Source organism: Crocodylus porosus, unplaced genomic scaffold, assembly GCF_001723895.1.
Source record: "Crocodylus porosus isolate Cpor-Errol unplaced genomic scaffold, CroPor_comp1, whole genome shotgun sequence".
NCBI lineage: Eukaryota > Metazoa > Chordata > Crocodylia > Crocodylidae > Crocodylus > Crocodylus porosus.
The window spans coordinates 18,284,409-18,299,570 of NW_017728943.1; the positions used below are offsets into that span (position 1 = coordinate 18,284,409).

Sequence of the window (15,162 nt, forward strand, 5' to 3'; positions counted from 1 at the left end):
CCTAGAATGTTATAATAGCTTGTCAATAGATGATGGCTTTCCAAGCAGAGAGAATTGCCTTGGCCAGAGTCCTAAAAGGCTCTGGAGACTATTGACCACCCTTAGATATTCTTTTCTTTCCCAATCTTTTCCTACCCAGGTTTGGGGACATGTTACTGGTTAGTTTGGTACTTTGCCAGGCTGAAAAGCTAAGCTGAGTTTTTCTGGCATGTCTGTAATTTGGATAGTAAACCTGTAGTACAGTAGAGCCTGGAATATTTTGTATAGTCATGGTTTGCAACCTTTTTAGTTCCCACTGGGTTGCTGAATTTTGAAAGAGACACTCAGCTGCTTGCTGCTACTTACTGAAAAGGGCTCCTGTTCTCCTGTCAGCCAGAATGCAGGCCAGGTTTTGTGTAACTGATTGGAGAAGTGGTACCCGTTGAAGTAAAAGCCATAGCAAACTGCTAGAGCACCTAAGCAGTCCCTGGCTATTGTCTGGCAGCATTTACCCCTGCCTATTTCTCACACCCACATTTTCATAAGGAAGCAAGGAACCTAATCCTGCAAAAAAAATCTGGGTTATGTTATAGTTACTAACCTTAAATGGAAGCAGGAAGGTGGTACACTTGTTTCATAATCACACAAACTGTTAATAGAAAGGTTCTCTTGTCTTCAAATAATGATCTCAAATCTTTTGTGGTATGCTTCTTTAAAGGGCTTCAGGAGAAGAGCTAAAGGTCAAGGCTTATCTGCCAGCAGACAAACAGTTTTTGATGACGAAAAATGGTAAGACCTAATGTTTAAATACAATAAAGCTCTTATTCGTTGAGAAAAGCAATGATTGCAGAAAACTAATTGGAACATGCCTGCACTATCAAATCTTACACTGATCATCCCTTTGATGGGGAAACAAACCTCCCTTCTGTCTTCTGCATTTTAATTTTATTGTGACATGAAAGGCAGTTTTTGATTCTTGTTGTTCAGAATCTTTTTTTTTTTTTCTCACAGTATGTCTTAGAATTGGGTATTGAGTGACACAGAAATTTGGTGTTAGCTTTGCAGCGTGCCTTGTTAAAAATAAACTTTTCAAATCCAGAGACATACTAAATAACCTTTTTGCTTTCTTGGCACCACCCTCCCATTGCATATCCATTCTTGTTAGCAGGGGCAAAGACCACAAGTTCAATTTTAAATAGTCTTCCTGCACCCTTACCAGTATGGAATGCATTTGGGATCTTGTGTAAAGACTTCCCAAAGTGCATTGTATGATGACGATACCTTTAGTCCCATGTAATCTGACTTTCCATACAAGTGAAGCAGCTATGTGCTGTCATGAAATGCAATGAGACCTCCATTGATGGGCATACAGTTAAAGGGTTGAAGAGTTGTGCTGTCTGCGTCATTCATTGTGGTGAACAAGAAAGCTTGCACTTCTAGCAAAACTCTGAAGAAATTTTTCTTTCACAAAAAGAAGTACATCAATGAACTTGCAACAGCAAAAATGCTGGTGAAGTCCCTCTTGACTTGCTGACAAACTCTGTAATTGCTGAAGAATAGACTAATGGGATTATTGTCCTACAGAGTTGCATTACATGCTTCAACTAGAGGTGTACCAATATATCAGTCCATATTATGGGATTGGCTCAAATAAAAGAAAAATTGACATTATTGGCCATCAGCTTTTTTTTGGCTGGTATAGCCACTGATAAATGCCACATGCATGTGCACAGCTGTAGCATGCACATGGTCAGGAATGAAGCCTGGCGGCTTGGAGAACAGTGTCTGGCCAATAAGTGTTGGGGTGAGGGGCGTGGTGGGACAGATCTAGGCCCCCATGGTAAGGGAGGGAATGGAGCTGGGGCAGGGGTAGGCGCTGCTCAGCCAGGGCGGGGTAGGGTATGGGATGGAGCCGCAGGTGTCATGCAGAGGGTGTGGGGGGGTGGGTCGGTTCTCTGCCACTGCATGTACACCTGAGGAAGGCATGGGGCGCATGTGCCTCCCCAGATTTGTGCGTGGGGCAAGGGTGGGCTGCCTGGTGTGGGCTTGGGGTCCGGGGCTGTGCCAGACTTCCTGGTGTGGGGGCTAGGTTGAGGCCGTGCTTGAGGCAGGTGCGATTGGGATGGGTGGCAGCAGCGCTGGAAGGGGGAGGGCTACGGGGTGGGCTACAGCCACCTCAGAATTCCCCATTGCCCTCTCCCAGTGCTTACCTTGCCTACCCCAAACCCACAGCTCCATCCCGCACCCTGCCCTGCCCCACCCTGTCTGGGCAGTGCCTGCCCCAACCCGAACCCCATTCCCTCCTTTACCATGGAGGCCTCGATCTATCCTCCTCCCAGATTTACCAGCCAGCTGCTGCTCTCCAAGCTGCTGGGCTACATATAGGCTATCAGATCCCTATCAGCTAATACAAGTAGTTAACAATCGGCCATCAGTATCCGCCAAAAAAATCTTTAGCGGTGCATGCCTAGCTGCAAATTAACTGTCCCAGTTTAGAGACTTAAAGTGCCCTGTGTCTTACAATGGATATACTGTTTTATAAAATATAATCCACACCTTCCCCCTCTGCTTACCTCTGCCCCCAACCACCTGGAGAAAATAGGGTTGTGCATTATGTGTGCTGGATTGGGCCTGGCTGTGCAGCATGCCAGATCTAGCTCCCAGCCTCTGAGACCCCAGACCTCTGGCATTTACCCATCCTCTGTAATAAGATTTCTCCTCCCCCTGTCCCCTTTCTTGGGGCCTTCCAAAAATGGGGTGTGTTTTATACTTAGGGGCGTGTTTTCTATATATGAGAAATTATGGTAATTAAGTTGCATTCTCCCTAGCTGTCACAAAAAGTGCTGCCTGTCACTTTTTTTGTACTGGTAATGATGATGGTTTTGGCTGAAAAAGTTCTACATGTGGCTCCTGTGTGGGACTGCTTTGCCCCTTCTGTCCAAAAGAGAAAAATCCCAAGATTTCTTGCTTTGTATCATTTGGGCAAATAACATATTAGCACACCTCTGACTTAGCACCATGGAGCATTAATAATGAGTTATCAGGGAAGCCTTCAGAATGATGACTGAAAGACTTGCATGATTCTGATAGCTTTTCTAGACACAGTCTTTCTATTTATGCTAAGGAAATGTCTGCTTTAAGGCAGATTTGACTAACACTTGTTTGATTCAAATATATAGCCACAAAACTTCAAGTTAGTATGTACCTGAATGGGTTCATATGCATGTGACAGTAAAGATAATCTTAAGTAACAGGTTAATTCTAGTTACAGTCTTTAAACTTTTCCAGCTGGCATATTCTTATCTTCTAACACTACCAGTAAAAATTGCACATGGGATTCTGACAACAAATCACCTCAAATTGCTGATTCAAAAACAGCCAAGATGTACATGAAGTAAAAACTACAGTGTCTATGAAATATGGTATTCCGTGACTCTAACATGAGGTGTTTTCCCCCATTTAATGTGGGGGTAAAAAATCCCTTGTCTTAAAATCACTATGGGTATGTCCCAAGAAGTGCACGCATGCAGTGGTCTGCGTTTCCCTCTGAACAAATAGCAGTGGCATGTTTGCTGCTCTGGACACTCACAGTATGGCTCTGGTCAGTCAGGCTTCTTTTGTGGTGGTCCGTGCTGCTGCTGCTGCGGCATGTGCCATGCCGTTTTTTTCCAGCAGCCTTTTTTTCCATCAGGATCTCCTAATTAGCACTTTGGCGAACAGGTACATGTGTGCTACGTGTAGTTTGCAGTGCCTCAGACTGCTTTGAGGTGCCACAAACTGTGTGTGCACACTTGTCAGAACACCTTATGAGGGTGGTGGTGGCGGCGTAGGTGGCTGCTACAGCTTGGGCTCTACCCTCTACCTGGGAATGGGGCTGCAGCTGCTGCCTGCCCGCCCCTTTTTCATTTCCTTCCCTGACACACAGCTTCTGCTCCCATGCCTGCCTCTCTTTTCCCCCTTATCCTTGCTGTGTGCTGGAAGGCTCTGTCCATGCCACAGCCTAGGGTACAGAGCTCAGCCCTAGCCCAGCCCAGCAGCAGTGCCACACAGCCTACATGGCTGTGACTAGGGCTGTGTTGGGCTGTGCTCTGTGACCCAGGCTAAAATGAGTATGGAGCCTGCTAGTGTGAAGCAAGAGCTAGTGTGAAGGATGGGGGAAGAGCTGGGAGCAGAGGCTGGGTGGGGGGAGGAAGGGGGCAAGTTGTTTGACCTCTCTACTCTGCCTCCCTCCCCTGCAGTGATGGTGGGGGGGTTGGCATGAATTGCAGATGACCCCCCCCCCAATAATTGGATGCCATATATGGAAAACGTAGATTTGTTATAATTTTCAAAATTTCCATGTATGGCATCTAATTATTGGTGTGGGGGATCTTAAATTCAGTGTTACCTTAGATTCAAATAAGTATGGTAAATTGGCAAGTGGTTTTCTACGAGTCAGTCAAGGCCCTATGATGGGCATCAGAAGATGAAAAGTTTGTGTGGCCACTGTCTATGATGTTTTTGTTCTTACTTAGTTTCCAAGATGCATTTTGCCTTCAAGAGCTCTAAATTCTTGAAGATGTGAATCCAAATGTACTGAATTTCTAAAATGTAAATATCTTTCTTCAGAAATATTTCTAACTAAAAGAATGGATCCATATACAAGATAGATTAAATAAGAGCTGTGAGGAAGCTTGCCTAATGGCAGAAAACAGGTAATTTCTTTCATGTCTCATCTAAATAACTGTGCCTACTGTATTGTTTGATCTTTGCAGTGCCATGCTACAAACGTTGTAAACAGATGGAATACTCAGATGAACAGGAAGCAATTATAGAAGAAGATGATGGTGATGGGGGATGGGTAGACACATTTCACAATGCAGGTATTTAAGCTCTTCTAAAGATTTGCTACTTTTAATCTAAAAGACCTTCAATCTTGGATTTCTAAGGGTCTTTATAGAAATGCACATCGAGTATTTGCATAATCGCTAGTACAGATAATTCATGTTATATTGCCATCTACATACCCTTCATCTAATGTGCAAGTTTTGCTTCTGGTTTAATCTCTATGTGGGTGGGGGTGGGTGGGAAGTGAGTTGATGATTTGTTGGAAGTTTTCTCACTTAATTTTTGCAAAGCTCTTGACTGGTGCAATGGAATCTGATCCCAGATCACAACAGTTGTGCTTCCTGCCATGTCTGTGTACATGGCAGGATGTGCAACTTTTTTAAATCAGGGATCAGATCCCAGTTGCCCCATCACTACTTATCAGTGCAGGGGGAGTTTGGGATCGTGAGCCTAGACTTCCCTTGCACTGGCAAGTTGAGAGCCACAAGCCCATGCCCATCCCCTCATCACAGCTGATTATCTTGGCCCAGACAGATCTGAGTCCAGTTCCAGACCCGCAGCAGTCTGGGCTGGCGCCAAGGTGGCCCCAGTCTCCAGACAGCCCTGAGTTGTCAACCACAGTCTCCGAACAACCCGGGGTCTCAAAATGGACCTGGGGCTGCCTAGCCAGGGATGATGATGCTCAGGAGCTTTGGAGCTGCTGGGCATGGGGCTCAAAGTCCCCAACAGGGAAGTCCTTCAGCTCACTTGCTGGGAGCCTCTGATCTGCTGTGTCCAGCAGCTTGGCCAGAACTGCCAGGTGCAGGACTTGACAGGAAAGCCCTTTGGCTCTTCCCTTGCTCACAGCCATAAAATATTCTACATTATTCATGGAACATCTTATGGCTCATTTGCCATTTTACGGTGCCTTAAATTTGGGTGCATATATAGCACCCTTGCTGTTTATGCTGTGATATTAACACATTAATTATGCCATAAATGTTTTAGGCCCCATCTACACCTTATTACATATTAGAGATGCAGTAGCTATTGTATTTGGTAGGGAAGCTTTTGTGTGTGCAACAGATTAAACATTTAAGTAAGGAAATACTGAGAAGTGAAAACACCATTTTTGTTTGTTTTGCTTGAAGAGTGATATACTGATTAATCTTCCTTGTTAACGACTTTGAGTAAGCTCTACAACAGTTTAACTTCAGCTCAATTAATCAATGGGAAAACAGCTTTTGTTTTACTATATTTTCACATCTTATGTGAGCTGTTGAGCGGCCACAGGATTGACTCATCCTCAGGATGACAGATGTCTTCTAGTAGAAAGGTTTATTTAGGTGATAAAGGAAAATACTGTCAAATATAGAAAACTGAGCACAAAGGATTCCTTGTTTCTAGCAAGCAAACAAAGTCTCTAGAGATCATTCTTGACATCAGTCAATCTTAGTCATTGTGATAGCAACCTCTGGCAAGTAGATGCTTCTGCCTCCCATTGTGGGTGGGAAGAATGTGAGGACTAAAAATTATTTTGCCTAAACCACTTTACAAACCTCCTCAGTCTGTCTCATGCTTCTCTCTCCTTCCCTTCTTGGAGCTGGCGCCTTAATTTTAGCAGAGCATTAGAAGACTGTCTGTTCATATTCCAAGAGAAGTTAACTAAGGACAGAACTTCCAGATACAGCCCTGTCCTTCCAAACATTTAAACTACTGTTAAAACACCTTCATTTTGTGACTCAACTTTTTAATAGTGTTCTGTTCCATGGTTGCCAGTGTTCGTGTATGTTGTTCCATTTGGCATCCATTGGAAAAAAGGCAACTTTGCAGTATTACAAAAATCTGGCTAAGTCTGTTCCTTCCTGTTCATCAAGATCTTGAACATCTTACAGTTTACCTCCAAGTCACAGTGCCCGCTCTTGACTGCAGCCAAAACTTTAATACTGACCAGTATGATGGGACAAAATTTGGCAAAAGCAATTAAGTGATGTGGAACAACAGAATAAAAACTTTTTACTGGTGATCCTACAGCTGAACCTTCTAGTCTGTCTGTCTGTCCCTTCCTACCCCCCGACCCCCCAGCTCTTGCAGAAGTGGTGGGTGTTCATTAACTGAATTGGGACATTATGCAGCAGATGTCCTTGCCTTATGGCCATGCGATGAACTTTAAAATATTAGTCTTCTAGGAAGAGACTCTTCTGTATATTCTTTCCTGGCAGAGTAGTAGAACTTCAGTGGCATATTTTTCACCCCTTGACTAGTTAACACACTCTCTCTCTGTCTCTGTCTCTCTCTGTCTCTGTCTCTCTTTCTCTCTCTCTCTCTCAATCTTGAATTATAGTAAAACTAGTCTCCATATGAGAGAGCCAGTTAAGTAAACAAGTATCCTGGAGTCAGTTTTAGGATATCATGATGCTGAGTCCCTTTAGCATGGCAGGAAGGATAGTAAGCAAGAATGACTTTGCTAGCAAACAGATCATTTTAACTGGCTGGTAGTGTTTATCTGCTAGTAGCTGTTTATCCCTAAATGGCTAGGCTGTATTGGCTAATCCAATCTGTTGCCCAGCAGAATATCCAGGATTTTAGTAGTGAAGCCATCTAAGATGATCTTCCCCTCAGTTGATTAATGGGACTGGGTATTGTATCAAAATGGGACAAAGGGCCTTGTAAGATCATCGGTAAAACTAGAGGGGATACAGGTCCTGATGAGGTGTATTGAAGGACTATTCAGTGCACTGAACAATGTCTAATGGCAGAAAGCATCAGGTACTCTGCTAGAGATTCATATTACACTTACCAGGCACTTCAGTTTGACATGCTTGATACTACTGATGGACGTGAATCTTTTGTAACAGTTCAGTGCCACCATCTGTACCAGTAAGAGCTATTTGTGTCTTTAGTTTGCCCTGCACTGCTCAATCTGAGAAAAATGTACTTAAAGCACACGCACTAATTATCCTGCAAGATTCCTGTGTCAACTTGTTTTGTCTCTTTATGACATTATTGGATTGCACAAGGTCTTCAGAAAAGTGTTTTCATTTCAGTCAACTTCAGTGATGAATAATAACAGGCATCTTTCCAGTTCCTCAGATCACTCTTCAAAATGTAATTGAAAGGACTGAATGTCGTTTTGTGATCCCTTTGTTTATCATTGGGATCTACTTAATTTGCGAATTCACAGATTTTGTGGAAACCACAAAATCAACTTAAAAAAAATTAAAATACTGTTGGTTCCCCAGTGGGATCCAGCCAGTCCTCACTGCCTTCCCTCCCACCTGGGAGGGTGAAGCCACTGGCTGGCGGGGCAGCCAGCAGCCAAAGTGGTGGCCACCCCCTTGTCTCTCATCCCTCCCGGGGAGCCTCTACCAGTTAGTGGCAAGGGAAGGGCCTGCAAAATTGGCTTTTTGTTCTGTGACTAAGCCGCAAAAATTGCCTTGTCTGGCTGTGAATTAAGTAGGTCCTTTTATCATCAGTAAAGAAACAAGTATCTTCTTGATTTCTGGCTTATAATGATGCTTGTGTTAATTTAACATGTGTTGCAGGAGTGACAGAAACAGTTCAGGAGATCACGTTGGACAGCAAGGTATTTGTCTGCTTATGAATTTTGGCATACGGAGGAGAAAGTTTGATGGACAATAGAAGCCTGATTCAGGGTTCATAAACAGTAAAGAGAGCTAATGTTGTCAGCAAAGCTATGCACATCAAGAAGACGCATGAAGGAATGACTGTACTGTGAATTTCATAATAGGGTATTGTAATATCAGTATAAGCATATACACATGCCCACTAAATGAGGCAAGGTTATTTTTAATTCATTCTGTTCATATGTTCCCCTTGCATGCATAAGCTAAAAATGAAATTCCACTCCAGTTTACAGTGCGTGGATCTGTAAAGTCATCAGAATATTGGGGGACCTTATGTTAAGGAATAATAACTCAGTTTGTGGTCACTAGTGTACATGTATATAAGTAGTGTTTTGTGGCTTTTTGTTTTGTTTGTCTTAGGTTTTTTTTGGTTTGGTTTGGTTTTTAAACCCTGGTATCTTTAGGGTGGTAGAAGTATGCTGTGATTGGGACCACTGATGTATCTTACCTAGGTTTACTTCTATGTTAGACTTCTCTCCACATTTCTTAGATACTAGTGTATAAAAATCACCAACGTAAGAAATTAAATCACCAACTCTACCACTATATTTGATTGAGTAGCTTCTTCCTGTTTTTTTCCAAAATTATCACCATAGAGCAGGGACCAAATCTGAAAAACTCCAACCTTGAAGATACCAAGCATATGGGGGAAAACACTTGCAAATGGAAATGCTCTCTCTGCTTTAACTGTGATATGCAGGTTTGAAGAGCACTGTGTGAAAGATGCGTGTGGAACTTAAGACCTTGGGGGGGGTTGTTTGTTTTTTGTTGTTTGCTTTTTTTTAAATGCGTCACTACTAGAACCAGAGAGGTGTTCTTCTGAACTGCAGGGGAAGGTCTCCAAAGCCAGAGTATGGTAGACAAGAACTGTTTAACAAATTAAGGAAGAGGCCTAGTATGTGCCACATGTAAGCAATATGACTATGTAAGATGTATTAAGTAGTTCTCCCGACAGTTGTACAAAAGCATTTTTGCTATATTCAACATGGAATTGTTCCAGAAATGCATTTGTCTGGCAAAAAAAACTTGGTGGGGGGAGTAGGGGAAAAGATTCACTGGTATGCTGAATTCCTTTCTTCACTCGATCAAAAACACGGATGTATGTATCCAGTTGAATATTTTTTTCCCTTCATCTGGAGTATTGATTCAGTGAACCTTGTTAGCTGCAGGGTATTTAGCTTGATGGACCAGTGTTTTGATTTGATCTAACACAAGTCCTAGAATTCATGTGAAATTGCATTAGGATAGGTTTTGTTAATATGTAGGGTTTCCCATACTTATATGCTGTACAGGCAGTCCTCAGACTTGTGACACAATTGGTTCCTGAAAACCGTGTCTTAAGTTGAAACGTTGTAACTAGGAACCAATTTTCTCATAAGAAACAATGTTATAAATGGGGGATTGGTTTCTGAACCAAGGCCCAATACCCTATTTTCACCAAAAATATCCCAGAATTTTGTGCTCGCTCAGTTAGAGATGAGTAATATAGCTACATTAATGTATTTATATTGTAAATAGCAATCATTGATTTGAGGTGACTTTGCTGGACTTTTTGAAGGGCTCTTGGTTAGACTTTTTGAAGGGTTCTTGGCTGGAGTCTTCTCAGGAGTCTTGGCTGCAGGTTCTTCTGGAGTCTTGTCTGTTTTCTTAAAGAAAGCAGGAAGTTTGGACAGATGTTCTCCAGGGAGACGAGCAACACAGCGAACTTGTTCGCTGGCATGGTGTCACAATGCTTGATCGATGTTAGTCAAAACTGACATCATAAAGTTGAAACGGGTTTTCAATTCATAAAAGTTGTAAGTGCGAAACATTGTAACTGGAAATGTTGTAAGTTGAGGACTGCCTGTACTCAAAAACACTTGGAGTACATCAGCTATGTAGGCAAGCAAGCCATACTGTTTATGCACTTGGCGATTTGATGCAGGGCCTTTTAACATAAAAAAATTGTTCTGTATGGAAAGAAAAGAATATTGGACAAAGAGCACATGGTGTATCCATTTTTCAGTTTGACCTGCTGTAGTATCTAAAACTTCCTCTGTGAGAGATCATGGATCAAAGTTGGTTTTGGACGACTTGGGAATCTTGCATAGTTTTAAAACAAATAGAGAATTGTTGCATAGTTGACATAAACCTGTTGGTGCCATACCTAAACCCAAGTATTTAATCTTGACTGCAAATGATATCTTACAACCTGAACAGCTACAGAAGTCATCTATTGACTTTGTAGGTTGAACTACTTGCTTTAGAAGCAAGATAAATAAGTGTATGTCACTATTAACTTGTAGTGGATTTTTTGTCTTCCAAAAATTTTAAACTGCATTTTTAAACTAAGATGCTGAAGTACAATACCAGTTTTCTACTTGCTAGTAGGTATTTTTATTGAAATGATTTATGCATGCTGCTTGGCTTCATAAACATGGTCACTACAAATTAGATTTTTGCACACAGCAGGAAAGCTGCATGGGACATTTTTTAAGCACAGGTACTCCTAAAACAGTTGTCACTTACTTTCAATTTAATTTCAAAGGACAGTATAAAATTGCCAGGTCCGTCAGCACCTTGTGAAGATGAGGAGGAGGAAGATGAAGGGGAAGCAGCTGACATGGAAGGTATTTCCTTTTTAAGCTGGATAGGATGCATGTTGTTTCATTCATGTCAATCACTGTAGCATGTAGTAGGAAAGCAGTGCAGCTTCCTTCCCTAAGAGGCTTTCTAAAAGGTCCAAGCCCTCACTGGATTTGATTCTCTTTTTATGCTGGATTTACACTTGTGTGACTCCACCTATTCTACTAGAATTAATCCTGTTTGTTTTTTTTTCCATGAGTAATTGAAATATGTTGGTTGGCAACACAACCAAATTCAAGAGAACAAAACCTGGGAAGTCTAACATGGCTTCCCAGTGATTGCTGTGTACACACAGTTATGCTTTTTTAAAGCCACCCAGTGAGAAGTACTGATATTCTAATGTTTTCTATAAGGATAACCTACCATGTTGTTCTAGTATACAGTCTTATAATAATAAAATGGAGTCTAGATGTAGTTTGTTGGAAGGTTAAAAAGCCTGCCTGGATAAAAATATATATATTGCATACGTGCAGGTTTTAAAAGAAGTGTATGCATGTGCACAGGGGGATCAAGGTTCCAGTGACAAGCTAGGCACAAAGTCAGTTTTGTTCTGTTTTTTTTTTTTTGCAGAATATGAAGAGAGTGGGTTGCTGGAAGCAGATGATGTAAGTGAACTGTTCTGTACCTCCTCTGCAACATTCCTTTTACCAAGTCTTAGCATAAGCTCAGTGGAAATGATGTTGTCAGAGACCAAAAAAAACCCACATTGGCTTACCCTAGAAAAACTAAAAGTGCAGCTCCTTCCTATGACCTGGGTGCAACATTAGTTTGAACTTTTGCAGTCTTTGGATCCCTTTTTAGGGTTGGTGCAAAGGGGAATTAAGGAAGACTATGCTGCTTAAGAATGTAATTGTTCATAATGCTATTTTGTCTTAAATCTTGAATAATAGGCAACACTTGATACAAGAACAATAGTTGAAGCTAGCAAAACTAAAGCTGACGTTGGAGGGGAAGATGCTATTTTACAGACCAGAACTTATGACCTCTACATCACTTATGACAAATATTACCAAACGCCAAGACTCTGGTTATTTGGATATGATGAGGTATACCCATACTTGTACCACTTGTGTGAACTTTCATACTTGCCACATAGCATAGCAAGGCCAGCTTGTTTCCACTTGACTAAATGTATATGTATTTGTATGTAATGGAAGCTGTGAGGAAATAATAGGCATTCAGGGTTGTAGTCAACACTTACTGGGCTTGTGTGAAGAAAGAAGCAAGGTTCTACTTTTTTAATTACCAGTCTGTTCTGATGGTGCACAGGAAAGTAAGGAATACATCACCTTGAGTTTTTTGTCTCTTCAGGGTCAATGGAAGCAAAAATCTCTATTTGTGGTGTTGGTGATGTAAGCAGGTATAAGGACTGAAATTACATGGGAAGAAGGTTCATTGAATAAGAAAACGCTTTCATTCTATTACAAAAGATTGTAGAATCGTACTTTAAGGATGCTATAAGCCTTATTCTGTGAATAACTAGACTGAGGAACCACAGGTTTGACATCCAGATATATTGAATCAGTCCTTAGTTCTTTCAGTTTGTGATATGCAAAACACAATGTTGTGCATCTGTTCTGTAAATTTTAAAGCTCCCCTAGCAGTTTTTCTTAAAGTTTTTTCTTTCTCATTAGAGGTCTCTTCTTTCCCCCATTGCTTGCTACTCTGCCTCAGTGAATGTTGTAAGTTATAGGATCCTTTAGGATAGGAGACATTGTCTAAGTATAAAATGTTGTCAAACTTGCTGAGCAAAAGATGTGATCCTGCATTGGACACTTCTTACTAAACTTATATTTCCCTTCACTTGTAGCAACGACAGCCTTTAACAGTAGAGCACATGTATGAAGATATTAGTCAAGATCATGCCAAGAAAACAGTAACAATTGAAAATCATCCTCACCTTCCTCCACCTCCCATGTGTTCAGTTCATCCATGCAGGTATACCTTCAGACTTTTTTTATTTCTTGACTAAACCAACCTTTGAAAAGTCTATGAATGTCATTGTTTTGGCTTTGCCAGTGATTTGGTGTTGGGTAGGTGCTGTATCAAGCAATCCATAAATACTCCTGTCCTTGACACTTTACCTTATCCAGTTGTGATTGTGGGGTGTTCATTCTTTTTGGGAGGTAGAGATGTGGTAGAATAGAGTGAGCAATTCCTTGAATAGACATCTCTACACAATACCAGAATTTCTTTATTAGGATTAGTCATGGCTTGTTGCTCTGTTTTGAAAATTCTCAAATAGCTGCTCAAAAGTGAATTCTTTGTGAGTGACTTTTCTTAATCCTCAGACATTTAAATCCTACTGCTTCTGTTTGCTACAAGAGATCAGAACTATCTTTATTTCACTTTAGAATGATCTTTCAGGAGACTAACTTTATACAAATGGAAAACATTGAGTTTTTTTTAAAGGTCTTGACTGTTTATTGCATTAGATGCTGAAGAAGTAAACTTCAGCTCATGAAAGTTTATGGGAGAGTGTGTGTGTGTGTGTGGTGGGGGGGGAAGAGAGATCTACTTCAGTTAAGTGTATAAGGTGCAAATCTGTCCTGCCTTCTGTTTCAGACTAACAGCTCTAACTACATATCACTATTCAGCTGATACAAGTATCCAGCACTTTTCTGTTTTCTTGCACTTCCACATAAATTCCAGAAAGTGGCAGATAAGTGCTTACAACTTATAAATAAACTGATTTATTTTTTCAGGTACTGTTGCTGAGATGGTGCTACAAAATCAATTTATTGTCGCCAGTTCTGTTAGATAGGTTAAAACAGAATACTGAGTCAGCACTAATTCTCTTTGTGGATACTTTAACTCCACATGAAGAATGCTTTTGTGCAGCTTAGTCCATGCACTTCCAAAGGGGCAGACAAACCAAGGGCCCTAGCTTATTTAGCAATCTTGCCCATGTAGATGCGTCTTCAGAGCTGTCTGCTCTTAGATACTTTTGAGGTTTCTGTTTAATTGTCACAGTAAACTATTTGCACAGGTTAACATCTGTGTACCAGTAGAATTGGGTTTTGAAATCTTATATTGTGGGTTTTTTCAGGTTTTTTTTTTCAATTTTTACATTTTTCAGCTGAAGAACAAGAAGATACAGCTTATCGTGATTATGACCTAGCTATGCACCTGTCTATTTATGGGGTCTCAGAGTACACTTGCCTGGGGTCTGGCCTGATGCCTTTGGGCAGGAGTCTGTAATTTGCTTACTCTGCAACTAAGATTACAACCCCTGGGTGTCATCCATGAATACTTTCCCATGACTAACTAGGATATGGACTCTGCATAAATCCTTGATAATGTACATTTGCAGCAATCCAGGGTCAGCATCTTTCAAACAAAGCTTGCTTTTTATTCTCCAAAAGTGCCATGTACAAAGCATTTAAAGCAAAGCTGAATATCACGTCACTCTATATATGTAGGTTGTTATACCTTCAAATTATTTCTGGTAGGAGGAAATAGCTTAGCGTACTGACTGCATCAGGTTTCAGCATGCTTTGATCCTAAGCTTAGCCATGGAAAGAGTACCCCACTGTAAGAATACATCCTGTGAGAGATCCTCTCTTTGCCCAACCTCTTGATGGCTCAGCCATGTTTGTCCTGACCTGTTCTGAAGGTATGTGCTCAAGCTTCCTTATCTGTATCATAGTCTTGCCTGCCTTGCTCCATTCTTAACCCTTTTATGGTCTCATGTGCTTTAACTCTGCATGCACAGAAAAGCAGACACTTTCCTAGATCATGACTTATGATGAGGGGGGAAGCAGCGGTGGGCAGGAGCCCTGGGGCCAGGACCAGTATTACAGCTTAGAAAGGCCAGCCCTTGTACCTCATGAAGAAGGTGTGGGTGGGCCGAGGCTGAGAGTAGAGCAGGTTGAGCTGGACGTGATCAGAGAAGAGAAGCCGAGACTGTGAGAAGCTGGGCTAGAGGAAGCGGGCTAAAGCCAAGAGGGCTGATGGTTGTACAGGTTGGTGAATGATTCAAGAGTGAGACCACACACACCCATATGCTCCTTCACCCCATACATACCTATGCACACCCTTCCCCATATATACACATACTCATACACACACATCCACAGTCCCCCACAAACCCTGTACCCACCCA

General features: G+C 41.6%; 1 protein-coding gene across 3 annotated transcripts in view; it reads left to right on the forward strand.

Moving 5' to 3' along the window:
- The first annotated feature begins 660 nt into the window (after window positions 1-660).
- The window catches only part of ATG3 (autophagy related 3), a 23,417-nt gene continuing 8,915 nt past the window's right edge, over window positions 661-15,162 (forward strand). For 2 of the 3 annotated variants that reach the window (XM_019548823.1, XM_019548825.1), the window contains exons 1-7: window positions 661-768; window positions 4,734-4,841; window positions 8,322-8,371; window positions 10,960-11,041; window positions 11,628-11,662; window positions 11,948-12,103; window positions 12,868-12,995. In XM_019548823.1, coding sequence (XP_019404368.1) covers window positions 756-768; window positions 4,734-4,841; window positions 8,322-8,371; window positions 10,960-11,041; window positions 11,628-11,662; window positions 11,948-12,103; window positions 12,868-12,995 — 572 coding nt within the window. In that variant the 5' untranslated portion in view covers window positions 661-755. The remainder of the gene's footprint in view (window positions 769-4,733; window positions 4,842-8,321; window positions 8,372-10,959; window positions 11,042-11,627; window positions 11,663-11,947; window positions 12,104-12,867; window positions 12,996-15,162) is intronic. The other variant, XM_019548824.1, reaches the window with a different exon arrangement.